A 14,786-nucleotide genomic window follows, 5' to 3' on the forward strand; every position below is an offset into this window, starting at 1 on the left:
GGCCCCCCCCGGCCCGGGGGGGGGGGGGGGTACGGACTGGGACGCGGCGGCTCGTGGCTGGGGTGAAGGGGAAGAGGCCTCCTGCTGCTGGGGGGGTCAGGCTGCCCCGCTGAGGCTTCCCCTTGAACAAGACGAGCTCCAGCTTTGCCAGCCAGCATGCTGCTGTTTTTATGGCTGGCTGGCTGCAAGCGGTGCATGAAGGGCCTCGGCAGCTGTCGCCGGGATGCTCGTGCCGTCGCTGGCCCGCGTGTGCTGGTGATGCCTGGCTCTCTCGCAGAGGCAGTTCATGGGCCGGACTTCGGCTGAGAGGCCGGGACAGTGAGCTTGTGGCAGACCCGGTGGCACTGCCTGCAGGGACATCCGCATACGAGCATTTTCTGTGTGCCTTCACTCCTTCGGAGAGTCTCAGCTGAGTCCTTTCTCCGTGTCAGGAAAACCCCCCCCCGAATGTGCAGGAGAGCCACTGGGTTTGCGTTCTTGGGCACTTATATGCTACTTTTCAGCTTGCAGCACAGCATGAGCGTAACACAAAAGGCAAAAAGTCTGGCGAGTGCCGGGCCGTGCGCTCTCTCCCTCCCTCTCGCTCGCTCTCTCCCTCTCTCTGCCAGCAGATCTTCCTCCCAGGCCAAGAGGCTGTGGGGCACCTCCGGGTGAATAGAGGTTCCCTGTGCGGAGGCGGTGTGGTGCCGGCTGAGGCCCATGCCTGGTAACGGGTGGGTGCAGAGTTCAAGCTGCCGTGTGAAGCCTCCGGAGTCCTCCTGATGCCCTGGGAGGAGCGGAGGGGGGCTCCGAGCGGGAGGCAGAGGCCTCGGAGGTCGCTTGTTCTCAAGGCGGGGAAGGGCTGTTAGTTGCCCCTTTGTCTGATCTTGCGCTGCGAGCGTGTCTGCCGGTTTGGAAGGGGGATCCCTGGACTTGGGCCAGCCTTGGAGAGAGGCCCCGCTGTCCCGCGTCCGTCAGGTTGTCATCTCTGGTCTGTCACAACAAACGGGGATGCCAGTGAAGCAGAGAGACGCTTTCTCCCCCGCAGCTGCATGTGCTCCGGCCCTGCCAAGCGCCTGGCCTTCGCTCTGAGTGAACCTCGGCCAAACAATCTGAAACGCTGATCCATAAACAGCCTGGCTCCAAACTTGGCGGGCTCTTCTTGAAGGGGGCCTAATGGGAGTCAGATGGCCGCCCTGCCCTCTTCCAAGTACAGCCAAAGGGCTGGGCAGACATCTGTTGCTCGCCTGGAGTCTAAATTTAAACCCCTGGCTCCTTCTAATCACCTCCAGGGTTTTGTCAAAATTGTTTCATGTGATTTATATACAAAAGTCACTTCCCAGGAGAGGAGGAATCTTGGAAGTGTAAGCAGAAGGAGATGTACAATTAGCCACAGAGAAGGCTACGCTTTTGGAAGTGATTTGAAAGAAAATGAGCAGAATGAATCCGTGAATTAAGATCAGGTGTGGGTAGCTGCTTCTCCACCCCATTCGCTCCACCCGGGCAGCTGTTCTTGCTTCGTCGTCTTGGCCATAAATCTAGAGGGGTTTCTGGGGTTTTTTTTTTTGCAGTGGGGGGGGTGGACTTTCTCCCGTCCCTCTCTGTCAGCCATCTTTCCTTTCCCCAGATCTTGCTCAAGGGGCTTCTGATGAAGCCCTGCCTTCCTTTGGGGAGGGGGTGTTTCCCCAGCTTTTTCTTTGGCTTATCTACACGGGTCTCTGCGCGAGAACGGCAGCATGGTGCACAGAGCCTTTCGGCTGGGGTGGGTCATGAGACGGAGGAGTTCTGCGCTCTCCCCACCCCACCCCCCACCCCCCGGCAGCAGCAGCAGCAGCAGCAGCAGCTAGAGTGAGGAGGAGCAGTCGAAGCCTGGGCTTTGGGTGGCGTCTTGGGCTGGCCTCCCTTTCCTTATGTCAGAGGGGCTGTGAGGGCCTCTGCAGCTTCCCTGGGCAAAGGTCCCTCTTGCAGATGGGCCGGGAGCCCGGGCTCTTTCTCCCCAGCTCGGCCGGGCCGCCTTCTCTCAGCCGCCCTGTGAGATGGGGACCCTGCCGCCTGCTGGGCCTCTGCTCCCTTCCCATGGCCGCCTCCTGTTGTGTCGGCCTCCTGCAGGGGCTCCCCTTTGTTTTACTGCTCCTGCCAATGTGGCGGGAGGGGCGCGGAGGGGTCCTCGTTGCAGCCTGGCCCAGGCAGAGCCATGGTTCCTCCCTCGTGCCGTCTCTGGCAAAGCGTGGGTGGTGGCAGCGGCAGTGGCACTTGGAAGGGTGTGCCCAGAGTGCACTGGTGGTGCCTTGGCCCAAGTGCTGAAGGTTTTCCCCCCCCGGGCTGGAAGGTGCTCGGTTCCGTTTGGCGGCTGGTGCTTTCTGTGGGGCAAGTGTCACTGTCGGGGGGGGGGAGGTGACTCTCCGTCGGGTGCCCGCTGGCAGGATCCGTCGTGCTCTTACCCTCCAAAGCCCGCCCCCCTCCCTCCCTCCCGGGACCTGGGCGGGTGTATGTGGCTCTCCCTCCCTCCCTCCCTCCGTTCCGTCCCTGCAGTGATGACCCGGCGAGGCGAAGACAGCGAGCAGGGCCCGAGGCCATCTGCTGAGCTCCCACAGCCGAGCCAGACTATGGACTCGGGTCTCCTCGCTCGGCTGCCGCACCACACTGGCAAACCAAGGAGCTGGCCCCCTCCTCTGCCTGGGTCAGGCCGTGCCTGAGGGAGGACGGGGGGTGGTGGTGTCAGAGCGAGATTTTCCGAGACAACCCCCCCCCCCCCCGCCGCCACCTTTGATGTGGCTCTTGGCTTGTGAAAGAAGCATCGGATGCCCACCTTTGCGTCAGGTGGATTCTCTGCTGGACTTCCCTGATTGCTGGACGTGGAACGTCGGGGGGCAGGCGGCTGTCCCCCAAGAGGCTTTCCCTGTCTCGTTTAGGGTCATCCCTGACCTCAGGCACACAAGAAGCACATCTGGCGGGCTGAGAGAGGGGCCTCCGGGTCCGGTTGGGAGTGGCAGGGTTGTCCGGACCTGGCTCTGGTCCCGGGGGGGGCTGGGGCTGCTAGGGGCTGCGGTTCCCCTTGGCCTCTTTCTCCAGAGGAGCATCCAGGAAGAAGGGAAGGCGGCCGCGAGGGACAGCCAAATGAGGCATCAGTCAGTGAGATCCCTCGGAGTCTGGTGGCTGCTCTTGTCCTTTCTTCTTCTCCGGTCCCGGAGGCGGGGGGGGGCGCGGTGTGTGGGAGGCCCCGGGGCCCTCTAGCATCCAGGGTGGCTAAGCTGCTGTTCACGGATTCTCCCTCCTGCCAGGTGCTCATTGCTGCCCTTGGGGAGCTCAAGCGGCCCTGCTGAAGGCCAGGGGCACCTCCGGGCGTGGGCGGGAGGGGTGGGGCGGGGGGCCACAGAGTCCGTACAGCACAGGGGGCTCCTGCTAGCCCAGGGAGGGCTGGCGTGGCAATTGGGTGGCCACAGGGACTCGGGAGAGAAGCCTTCGCCTTCGGTGGGCGTGGGGGGGGGGCCCTGTGTGAAGCAGTCGAAGGGCACGTGGAGGCTCTGAGTGTTTCGGAGGTCTTTCGAGGACTCTGCCCCCGCCCGGCTCCCATTCACTTGGGCGGAGGAGCAAGCTTCGCACCCTGCAGGCGGCAGGGGTGGAGAGGCTGCGGCCCCCTCACCCCTGGGGCGGTCCTGCTGGGCGGTGCTGAGCGCCCTTCGTCTCTCCCGCGGAGGGGAGGGGGGCGGCAGGACGGGGCTTTCTCTCTCTCTGCCTCAGCACCGCCTCTCTCCCCCCATTCTAATTTGCAGGACTACAGAGCGGATGAGGACCCAGCCTTGTTCCAGTCGGTGAAGACCAAGAGAGGCCCTTTGGGGCCCAACTGGAAGGTGAGGGCGGCGGCAGGGTCAGCTCACAGCCGGGCAAGGGGTGCACAGGGCCCTGCTCCTTCCCAGCCGGGGCCCCCGTCCTCGTCACACGCGTCACACAGAGCCCCCTTTCTGCAGGCTGCTCGGAGGGGCTTGCCTGGTCCTCTCCCCCCCCACACCCCCGGTGGTTCCGGGCAGACAGAGGGGCGGCTCGATGGTGTCCCTTCTCTGGCTGGCCCGGATGGGGGTGGGAGCCTCTCCTCTGCGGAGGGGTGGAGCAGCAGCCATCTGCTGGCCTGCTTTCTGGGGGAGGCTGGCAGGGTTCCGCCGGGTGGCCTTTGGGGCACCACTCAGGGCGTGTGCTCACGTCGCGTGGGGGCCGGGCAGCCCGGCAGCAGCAGCAGCAGCAGTCTAGGGTGGATGGTCAGTTTCAAGCGTGCTGCTTGGGTGGGCCGGTGGGAGGCGCTCTGTCTGCCTCCTGTCTGCCTTGGCCCCAGTAGGCCCCCTCGGAGTCTCAGAATTCTGGGCCAAGGCAGGAGGAGGAGGAGAGGAGGCGGCTTCTTTGCCTGAAGTGCCGCTTTTGTGGGTGGGTGCCAGCAGGCACCAGAAAGCTCCCTCCAGACGGTCTTGCATCTCTCAGGTTGCCCAAGCAAAACCTGCCGCAGGAGTCTCGGAGCCTTTGGTGCGGGACTGAAGGCATCCCCAGGGGCCTACCGGGGTGAGGCCCCGCCAAAGCCTTGAGGCCGAAAGAGCACTGCTGGAGGGCCTTCCCCTAAAGGAGGGGCAACTTTGTCCCTTCCAAACCGGGTCAGAACCAGGGCACCCCCCCACACACCCAAGGAGTTCCGGTTGCTGGGATTTTCCCCATGTGGTCTGGGACTGAAGGTGTGCCCATCACGGGATATCAAGATCACCCTTCCTGGCTTTGGCTCCCGCCCTTCTGGGTCCCCCTCCCCCTAGAGACATAGCTGCCTGCCAGGAAGGGGGTTGGGCTGAAGTCACTGATCCAAAGCGATCACACCCCCCCCCCGGATCAGGTGGGCTGCAGTCATTGATCTAAAAGGATCTCTCTCTCACACCCCCCCCCCCCAAGGATCAGGCCCTTGAGTGAACGGGCAGTCTGCTGAAGGCTCCCTTGCCCCGTCCTCCTCCTCGCTTGGGGGGCAGGTCAGTCCCTGCCCAGTCCTGAGGCTCAGTCCTCCAAGGAGCTGGGACTCGACAGGCACAGACCAGACCCGGCTGAGCCAGGCAAAGCGGCCTCACTGTCTGTCTGTCGTGTGCCCCTCTCTCCCGGACCACGGGCTGGGGAGTGTCCCCTTGTTCGGACTAATGGCCACTGCGGGGCTGACTCTCCCGTTCCTGCCACAGACCGGCCCACCAACACTTCCAGTCTCTGTCAGAGTCTTTCTGCCTTCCCCCCCCCCCCCATTTTGGTGTTGGAACAGCCATCTCCTGGCGCCTTCGGTAGAGCCAGTGGCCATCCAGCCCGGTTCTGATTCAGTCCAGAGGGGTCAGGAGGCTTGGCTTGTGCTTGGCCACCCCCTGCAGAGGAAGGGAGGGAGAGAGGAAGGGCAGCCGGCCCCTTTCTGGGCAGCTCTTTGCGGGAGGTTGGCGTGGAGAGGGGCTTTCCGTGGACGAGACTGGTGGGTCTCACAGCAGCTCAGGCCGCACCTCCTTACATGCCGTGCCAGTGCACTTTGCGCAGCCAGGGAGGACTGCTCACCGCAGAGCGGATGGGGGGGCGGGGGGAGCATCCTGGCTTGGGGGTGTGTGCTGCCGCGCTTCTGTTCCTGCGTTTCATTTGTGCCCCCTGTCCTTCTCCCTAGCGGAGGCCCAAAGCAGCTTCCATCGTTCTCTTCTCCTCTGTTTTATCCTCACCACGACCCTGTGAGGTAGGCTAGGCTGAGAGAGTGACTGGCCCAGGGCCACCCGGCGAGCTTCCATGGCCCCAGCAGGGATTCGAACCTGGGCCTTCCAAGTACTCATCTGACTCTCTTGTCCACTCCTTCCGTGCCCCCAGCAGGGCCTTCTTTCCAGCACCCGGTGTCCCTTCCCGAACTGACCGCCCTCTGCTCCTCCACAGCAGGGTTGGATCTCCCCCTCACGCCTCGGGTGTGGAGTGCCCCTCTCCCCTCTGGCCTGGCCTCGGGCACGGGGTGGGGTGGGGAGACACTCTCCTTTGTCCAGGGGGGGGGGGGCGCTGTGCCTTCCCCCCCCCCCCGCTGTCAGGGTCTGGCCCTTTCCCAGTCGAGGGCCATCAAGCCCCCCCCCCCGAGAGGCTCTGAATGGGTGACGGGCGTCTCCTGGGGGGGGTTTGCCTGTTTGAAGCCCCCCCCTGCCAGGCGAAGAGGCCGGGCCGGGAGGGGGCTGGCTTCCCGCTCACGCCCTTGGGTGTGTCTTTGGGTTCTGTGCCTACAGAAGGAGCTGGCGGCTGATGAGGACTCTCCCAAAGTGTGCGCCTACAAGCTGGTGACGATCAAATTCAAGTGGTGGGGGTTGCAGAATAAAGTGGAGAACTTCATCCAGAAGGTGAGAAGCCGGGAGCGCTTGCCGGAGAGAGGAGTCGGGTGGGGAGAAGTCCACGGCTTCCTTCCTTCCTGTGTCTTCCCGGGGGGGGGGCAGCCCTGTCCCCCTCCTGCCAGTGGTGGCCGTTTGGCCAGCCAGGGACCCGCCGGCTGACCCCTCCTCGCCCCCTCTCGACAGCAAGAGAAGAGGATCTTCACAAACTTCCACCGGCAGCTCTTCTGCTGGATAGACAAGTGGATCGACCTCTCCATGGAAGACATCCGGCTGATGGAGGACGAAACCCAGAGAGAGCTGGAAGCGGTGAGTGCCCAGACCCCCCTCGCCCGGCAGCTGCCGCCTCTTCTTCTCCTCCTCCTCCTTCTCCCCCGCTCGCTGGGGATGGGCAGCCTTGGAGGGCCCTGGGGGCAGAGAGGGGCTCCACACGAGCTCGGCTCCTCTCCAGAGCAGCCACCGGGCGGTGGGTGGGGGACGGGTTGTCTGGCGGGCCGTTTCCACTAGTGCTGGCGCACTCTGAGCAGGGTGGGTTGCCTCTCAGCTGGGGCGTTGCACTGCTGGCTTTGAGTGTTGCTGCATGCCCTTCTGCTCACGCTTCGCAGGGCGTCTTGCGGTGGGGCCAGCCCTGCGCCGGCAGAGCACTGCCGCGGCAGACAAGCCTCTCTTGTCGGTCTTGGCCCTGTCCAGCGGTTCGCTGGCCGGATGCTCTGCCAGCGTGGCGTCCTCATGTGGCCCGATCTTCTGGCCTTCTCTCTCCGCCCGCCGGCCATCCTCGCGCATCTTCATCTTTCTGCCTCTCCTTGCGTGGCTGCGCTCATAGCTCCGATCTCTGGGCTCTGACAGGCAGCACAACAGCCCTGGTGGTGGCAACCAGTGTTCCCTCTAAGCTGAGTTAGTGTGAGCTAGCTCACAGTTTTTTAGCCTCCGGCTCACACCTTTTTGCCTTAGCTCAGGAAGGATGGCTCCAGAGCAAACTAATTTATGCAATAGCCGAATCGTTCGCTCACAACTTTAATGCTAGTAGCTCACCAAGTCGGATTTCTGCTCACCAGACTCCACAGCTTAGAGGGAACATTGGTGGCAGCTGCTCTGTTCACGGGGAGTGCCTCTCCTCCGTGTCCTCCTCCTCTTGCCGGCGGTGGCCCCAGCCCCTTCCTTCTGCTTCGTGACTCAAGGGGCCTCTGCATCGCCCTCTTTCTCTGGCTGTCTCTCTCTCCTCTCTGCCAGCGCTTTTTCTTCATCGCCTATCTCTGTTGGTGTCTCTGACTTCCATCCTCCTGCACGGCACCTTCTTTGCTCTCCCCACTTCTTGGCACGGGAGGATTTCACACCGTTCCCAAAGTGCCACGCTCTGCTTCTGGCATTCTGTTGAGAACAAAGCAGAGTCACTGGGACTTGGGGGGGGGGGGTCTCCGCTGGCTTCAGCGTTGCGCGGCTGGAGCTCCCGGCTGGCCTCTACCAAAATGTTCAGGTCCAGCTTTTGAGTTCCTCGTTTTCCTCCTTTTGAGTTCCTCGTTTTCCTCCCTCCCTCTCCAGTGGGCAGCACAGAAACATCTTGGCAGTTTGCTTCAGTGGCGTGCTGGGAAGGAGGCTGAAGGCTCACTGCTCAGTTTGGTGTATGAGAGCCAGTCAGGAGTGCAGACTCTAATCTGGGAGAAGCGGGTTTGATTCCCCACTCCTCCACTTGCAGCTGCTGGTGTGACCTTGGGTCAGTCAAAAGTCCTTTCGGAGGTGTTCTCTCACGAGCAGTTCCTGTCAGAGCTTTTTCAGCCCCACCTTCCTCACGGGGTGTCTGTTGTGGGGAGGGGAAGGGAGAGGAGACTGCAGGCCACTTTGGGTAGTGAAGGGCCGCGGGGTATGGATCCCATCTCTTTTCTCTCTCCTCTCCTGTCTTTTCCTGTGCCTGTGGGCCAGGCTGGTCTGGGGCTGGCTGTCAAAGGCGCTTCTTCAGCTGCTGTAACCCTTTCTCACTAACCCCCCTGCTGGGTTCCCTTCCTGGTGGCTGAGACAGTTTTATTTTGCATCTAGATGCGTAAGAAAGGTTCCGTTCGAGGGACGTTGGCTGCCGACGTCTAGAGGGACCCCCTGTGTGGGGTCAGAGGCAGCACCCAGTTGTGTAAGTGACTCTAGCTGGGAGAGGAGAGTCCTTCCGCCCCCCCCCCGGAGGGGAGGGGGCACTTCCTGCACAGGACAGGGCTTCAGGAGGGCCGGAGCGGCGCGCCCCCGCGGCCCCCCCCCCCCCCCCCCCCGGCCGTCTCTTTGGCCCCGGATGTGGATACTTCATTGCCAGCGTCATGACGCCCTTGGGGCAAAGCTCTGCACCTGATTGGTGCTGTCTTGAAACGGTCCTCGGGGTTCGCGCTTCAGTCCCTCCCTAGGCGGCATCCAACGTGTGTGTGCTGGACTCAGGGCGGCAGCACCTTCCGCGGCTCCCCCTGGAGTGTGTTCTCGTAGGCAGGCCGGAATAGCTCCGTGCTTCCCTTTCAAGCGGAACAGCTGCTCTGAAGCCTCAGGCATCCTCCTCCCCCCCCCCCCCCCCGGGTTTGCTGCTGCAGCTTTACAGAGGAGGCGGATATGCTTTTCCCCGCCCGAAATGAATTCCCGCTTCCGGAGGCCCGTCTGGCAGAGAGCAGTTCTCTGCGCTGGGCTCTAGAGTGGGTCTTCCCCCCTTGCATTGTGAAGCATGGCAGAGGCCCTGCCATGGAATGGCAGCCAGCCGTCCCGATCAGCTGTGTGGCAGGCCACGTCCTCGCTCCGTGAGGGCCAGCCTCTCCTTTCCCCTGGAGGGACGTGCCCGACCGTCTGCTGTGCTGCTGGCTGGCTGGCTGGCTCCACTTCTGACGGGGGCGGCGGGCTTTGCCTTTTCTCTCTGCAGCTGCGTAACCAAGGTCAAGTGAGAGGGACGAGTGCCGCGAACGACGAATGAAGGCCCGCCCTCCCAGCCACGCTGTCAGCACGTGGATCCACACGACTCTCTGCACATCAGGGTTGTGCATGCGTGTGCACACGGCAAGTGTGTGCACGTGTCTGGGGGGAGCTGCCACGGTTTCTCCAGGTACCGAATCTCTTTCACAAAGGAAACCGCTTTCATTATGTATACCTAATGCAAACAAGCCCACCTAGTCTCACGTAAGGGGAGAAGAGGCGGCGGCGGCAGTGCAATGGCTGTGTGTTCCATGGCGGTGGCTGCTGGACCCATCTACTCCTCCGTGTTCCCTGCCTGCCTGCCTGCACCCAGGAGCAGCCTGGCCCCCGAGCGTCCCCCCCGGAGGGGCAGCCTCCCCGGAGGGCCTCTTGGCTCCACTCGCCCCGGGGCTCTCGGCCGTGGCCCTCCTCCTCCGCTGGAGTCTCCCCCTGCTCCTAAGCAAACAGACTTGGGATCAGCAGTTAACTCCTCGTCTCGTGTTTCCCCACATCGTTTTGGAATAAGAACTCTGAATGTATTTATAGCTATTTATTTCTGGGTTGTCACTGTCTTGCAATCAAATCAGAAATGTCTCTTGTAGCAGTAGTCAGTTTTTTGCTATTAAGTGAAAAAGAAAAAGAAAAAAACAAGACAAGCCCCGCTTTTATCCATCTGCTGCTGCAAAGGAACAAAATCTGTTTAGCTGGTATTTTGTATATTGAAAATGGAGTGTTTCTTCATTAGAACTGGCAAACTAGGAAGAGGCTTGTGGTTCGTAAGCATCATGAATGGGCCCGTTGTAGACCATGGCTCAGTTCAGCCCGGGGCCAGGCCAGGCCTCGCTCCCCACAGAGGCCGCGACAGGGAGACAGCTGAGCAAACGAGACTTCTGGCTCTCGCTGCGTAAAAGGGTCGTTGCTGTTCAGATGCAGGTGGCAAAATCGTGACCTTAGCATTTTTGGGGTTAGTAACGAGGTAAATGCAAGAAGCTGGTCTCTGGAAGGCCTCCCGTAGATCATCTTGAGCGGCAGAGGCTTGGCGGAGCACTGGCCAGCGGGAGAGTTGGACTCTGGCCGGCTGCAAGGAGGGGCTGCTGTGGCCTGGAACCGGCCAGGCCCCAGGTCTCAGAGGTCTGCTGGGGGGGGGTGTGCCCAACCCCCAGTCCCCCCACCCCGGCCCTTTGCATACAGAAACATTCCACTGGGGAGAAGCCAGAGCTGCTGGGCGTGCGGGGCGGAGCGAGGTCCCCTGGTGGCTTCGTGTTGCCTTCCCCCGTCTCCTCCTGTGCCGGATGGAGTGTGGCCCCCAAGGCTGAGCCTCCAAGGGGGCTGGCTGGCTCTTCCTGCCCTCGCAAGATTGGCTTTGTAAATAACTGTTTCTAAGAGACTGGCAAATCTCTCGGCTGTTGCTCCCTCGTGAACGTGAGGCTTGCTTTCTCCCAGTGCAGGAATCGGTTCCCGCTGCCGCTGCCGCCTCCGGCCCCAGAGCGAGGCTCTCCCAAAGTGACGCCATGCCGCCAGTTTTGTAGGGGGGGTGGGGACAGTCCTCAAGCATTGGGAAAGGAACTTTGTAGTGAATGTAAACTTAGCTTCCTTCTGCAGTTTCTGGCCTGAACCGCATTAAGGAAATTTAAATAAATTTGCCCACAAAACTCTCCCTGTCTGTACTTTGTGTTCCCAGGTGCTGGGGGGAGCGGGGCTGTGCCCTTGCCGGGGGTGGGGATCAGAACCACAGGGCTGGTGGCGGCAGAAGCCGAGAGGCCTCCCTGCCACGGTGTGTGGCTGCCCCTCTTGAGTCAGTCAGGAGCCTCCGCCACCCCATCGAGTCAGCATCAAACGAACGGGCCTTGTGGTCGATTTCCAGGGAAAGGCCCATCATGCGCCTCAGCTAGCCTCGTGACCGGGCTGCCCTCCTGAAATGTGGTCCTCATCTAAGCAGCTTCCGTGTTAGGCAATGTGGGTGATCTTGGGGACCTGGTGAGCGTAACTTTGTCACCTGGACGAGCCCAAAGGACACCAGAAGAGCCCTGCTGAGTCGGGCCAGCAGTCCATCCGCATCCTGTTCCACACAGTGGCCGGCCGGCCAGCCAGCCAGCCAGCCAGCTGCCCTGGAGAGGCAACAAACAGCATAGGGGCCAAAGCCCTTCCCCTCCTGTGGTCTCCTCCTGGCACCGGGAGCCAGAGGCTGAGTGCCCCGAATGAGGAGGGAGCCTTAATTCACCATGAGTAGCACCTCTTGATGGATGCCTCCTCTGTGAATCTGTCTAGTCTACGTCTAAAGCCATCAGTACATCCACTGGCAGTAAATTCCACAATTTAATTACTTGCTGAGTCAGAAAGTGATTGGTCTCGTCTGTCCAGTATCTGTTGCCCATGAAATCCATTGGGTGGCCCCTGAGAGTTCTAGTCTTGCCGGATGGGGAAGCCCTCCTCCTCCTCCTCCTCCTCCTCCTCCTCCCGCCACCAGAGGGATAATTTCCTGGACCTCCGTGCCTTGGCGGTCTTTTTGCTTCACTGAGGGGTCCCAGCGGACTCTCCAGCCTGTTCCTGTAGGGAGGGTGCCACAACCCCCTATTCCTCTTGCTTGCCCCCCCAGGGCACTTTCCCCAGGCCTCCCTGAGACACAGTGGCCTAAACTCCCTACACAGTCCACTGCAGGAGGCAGCATCTCCTATGCAGGGGCATTACGATACTGGCCGTTTTGTGTTCAACCCTTCGCTCCTTTTCCTGATCATTTCCAGCATGGATTTGGCCTTTTTTCACCACTGCCACAGGCCCAGTTGACATTTTCATTGCGCTATCCACTCTAGCCATAAGATCTTTTGGACCCTATCAGCATATATTTAAAACTGGGGTGTGTTTTTTTTTTTTGTTCCACCTCTCCTGAACATCATTTGCCCCGCTGCTGCCATGAAAGTGGTCCCTCCTGGAGCTCTTCACAATCCACGTTCGTTTCCCCCATCCTGAATAGCTTGGTGTCATCCGCATCTCTCATCACTGCTTCCTTCACCCTCCAAGTCCAAATCCTGTATGAACAAATCAAACAGCAGCGGCCCCAAAGCAATTGTTGTGGGGCACCACCTGTCCCTTTCACTGAATGCAAGGACCACTCATTTATTATCTTCACTCCCTACTTTCTGCCATTTGACCGGCTCTTCAGCACAGAAGAGGCCCCTTCCTCTTATCCCGGGTCTGCTAAGTTCATTGCAGCAGCTTTGGTGAAGCACCTTGTCAAAAGCCTTTGGAAGTCCGTGGATACCGACGTCTGCTAGATGGCCTTGATCCGCATGCTTGTTAACCTGCCCCAAACACCAAACAGTTGGTGAGGCAGGACTTCGCTCTATGGAAGCCATGCCAGATTCCCCTCAACAGGCCTTGTTCCTTGGCATATGCTTCCTTGTTCCTTGGCATATGCGGGGGGCAAAGGCATTGCCCAGGGTAGGCCCAGCCAAAGGCCTGGCAGAACCGCCCCGTTTTACAGGCCCCCGTCGTAGTGTAGCTTCAGAGTAACCACAGTAGGATGGGCTGCAGGTGGGCTTCCGACTGCAGGTGGGGCACACCGTTTTTGTACGCTCCACCCTGTACAAATCCCCCGGCCACAGAAACTGGACATGGCACACCAGTAAAGCAGCAGGACACCACCAGGGGCCTCGAGGTCCTTCTGTCCCCACCCAAGAACTGCCTTCCTCCTTTTTTGTATTTTTGGTTGTTTTTAAATATGTGCACGTGTGTGCACGCATCTGCATGCAGCCGGTTGTCATGGCGACCTCCGGTGACTGACCCCTGCTGGGGGCCTGGAGGAGATTCAGAGAGGCGGCTGAGTAGAGCCTGCCCCTGTCCTCCCGACTGCTGGTCTTCCAAGGAGGCCTCCCATCCAAGCACTTGCCGGAGTCGACCCTGCTTGGCTTCTGAGATCTGACCGGATCGGGGTTGGCCGGGCTGTCCTGGTCAGGGCAGAACGGCCTTCCTCTTGAGGGGGACACGGTTGCAAAGTTTGTAGGGCTCCCCACCAGCGCTTCCTCCTTCAGCAGTGTGGAGAAATGCCCTCCCCTCCAGGACTGCTCTCTGTCCACAAGAAGGAACCCCGCTGCAAACACAGGGCTGGCAGAAAGCCGGGGTGAAGGTCAGGCTGCCGGCACAGAGTGCTCCAGCTGCTGGGTTATGGTCAGGGCTCTGGCCAAGGACCACCCCACACCCTTGAGGGAGGGAGGGAGGAAAGAAAGGAAGAACAGAAAGGGAAGCAGCCAAAATGCTCCCTTGTAGTCTGCTTGAGTCCAGTGGCACCTTTAAGACCAACAACCAGAGGTCATTTCCTGCAGGAGCACACAGGAGCGGAGCTCCGCAGTAAAGAGCCCAGGGGGCGGGCACATGCAACAAGCCCCACCCCCTGTTCCCAGCAGCCCTCAGAGCAAGAAGCAGCCAGGTATGTTGCATAGACCCCCCCCCCCCGCCCAAAACAGTCTAGTGGCACCTTTAAGACTAAGTTTTATTCAGGTACAAGCTCTCCCTCCTCTGCGAAGACAGATCTGCATGTTTCCCCCCCCCCAATAGCTAGCAATCCAAAATGGTCCAGTGGAGCCTGAGTGGTGGGTGTTGCCTTCTGACACACTTACACTTCCGGTGATGTCAGGGGGTGTGGCATATGCAAATAAGTCATGCTAATGAGTTATGCTAATGAGCTCCTGCACCTCTTTCTCTACGAAATGACCCCTGCCAACGTTTTATTCAAGGTATAAGCTTCTGTGTGCAAGCACACTTCCTCACACTTCCTTTATGGATGGACTGGTAATTTCCATTTTAATGTATCTGAAGAAGCACATGAAAGCTTAGACCCAGAATACAACTTGGTTGGTCTCAAAGGTGCCCAGTCTGGACCCAAACTTTGTTCCGCTGCTTCAGACCAACATGGCTGACCCCACCTGAATCTACCTTGTATTCTGTTTCTCCCGGGACAGGAAGTTCTGTCTGTAGCAGCAGAAAACAGCAAGAGTCCAGGAGCACCTTAAAGACTAACAAAATATCTGAAGAAGTGAGCAGTACTACATGAAAATGAAGGCCATGGTGAACTTCAAGCTACTGTAGCTTCAAGTAATACCAGTCTGTCCTGCTTAAACATTTAGGCGGGTAGCCTCTATCTGAATGTATCTGAGGAAGTGTGCCTGCACACAAAAGCCTAGACCCAGAATGGAACGTTGCTGGTCTGAAGGGTGCCCCTGGGCTCAAACTCAGTTTCACCCCACTGTTTCAGATAAGTGCCGAGTGTGGGGGGGTCAGAGGCTCTTGTGTTTCCTTTTTGCAGCCTGAATGCTTGAACAGACCACCACATGTACTCTTTTTATTCCTCTGTTAATGTTTTTGATATGTTGCCTGCTCTGCTCTACGCCTGATCCCTGGAAACACACTGCGCCCTTCGGTTCGGCTGTCTGGGTCCCCGTCCGGGGGAGGGCGCCATCCTCTGGTGCAGGATGGCTCCGGATGGGAAAGAGGCGGCAGACCCTCCCCCCCCCCCCCCCCCCCCCCCCGGGGGGCCGGGGGGGGGGGGGGGGGGGCGCC

At 60.3% G+C, this 14,786-nt stretch overlaps 2 protein-coding genes across 2 annotated transcripts in view; both read left to right on the top strand.

Moving 5' to 3' along the window:
* PITPNB (phosphatidylinositol transfer protein beta) overlaps positions 1–10,876 on the top strand; it is a 14,644-nt gene extending 3,768 nt beyond the window's left edge. Inside the window, exons 7-10 of the mRNA XM_015421271.1 lie at positions 3,753–3,830; positions 6,228–6,338; positions 6,513–6,635; positions 9,205–10,876. Of these exons, the coding sequence (XP_015276757.1) occupies positions 3,753–3,830; positions 6,228–6,338; positions 6,513–6,635; positions 9,205–9,255 (363 nt within the window). The 3' untranslated portion in view covers positions 9,256–10,876. The remainder of the gene's footprint in view (positions 1–3,752; positions 3,831–6,227; positions 6,339–6,512; positions 6,636–9,204) is intronic.
* The window catches only part of MN1 (meningioma (disrupted in balanced translocation) 1), a 38,148-nt gene continuing 33,402 nt past the window's right edge, over positions 10,041–14,786 (top strand). Inside the window, exon 1 of the mRNA XM_015421272.1 lies at positions 10,041–10,166. Coding sequence (XP_015276758.1) covers positions 10,041–10,166 — 126 coding nt within the window. The remainder of the gene's footprint in view (positions 10,167–14,786) is intronic.

Source organism: Gekko japonicus, unplaced genomic scaffold (genome assembly GCF_001447785.1).
Source record: "Gekko japonicus isolate JY-2015 unplaced genomic scaffold, Gekko_japonicus_V1.1 scaffold416, whole genome shotgun sequence".
Lineage (NCBI taxonomy): Eukaryota > Metazoa > Chordata > Lepidosauria > Squamata > Gekkonidae > Gekko > Gekko japonicus.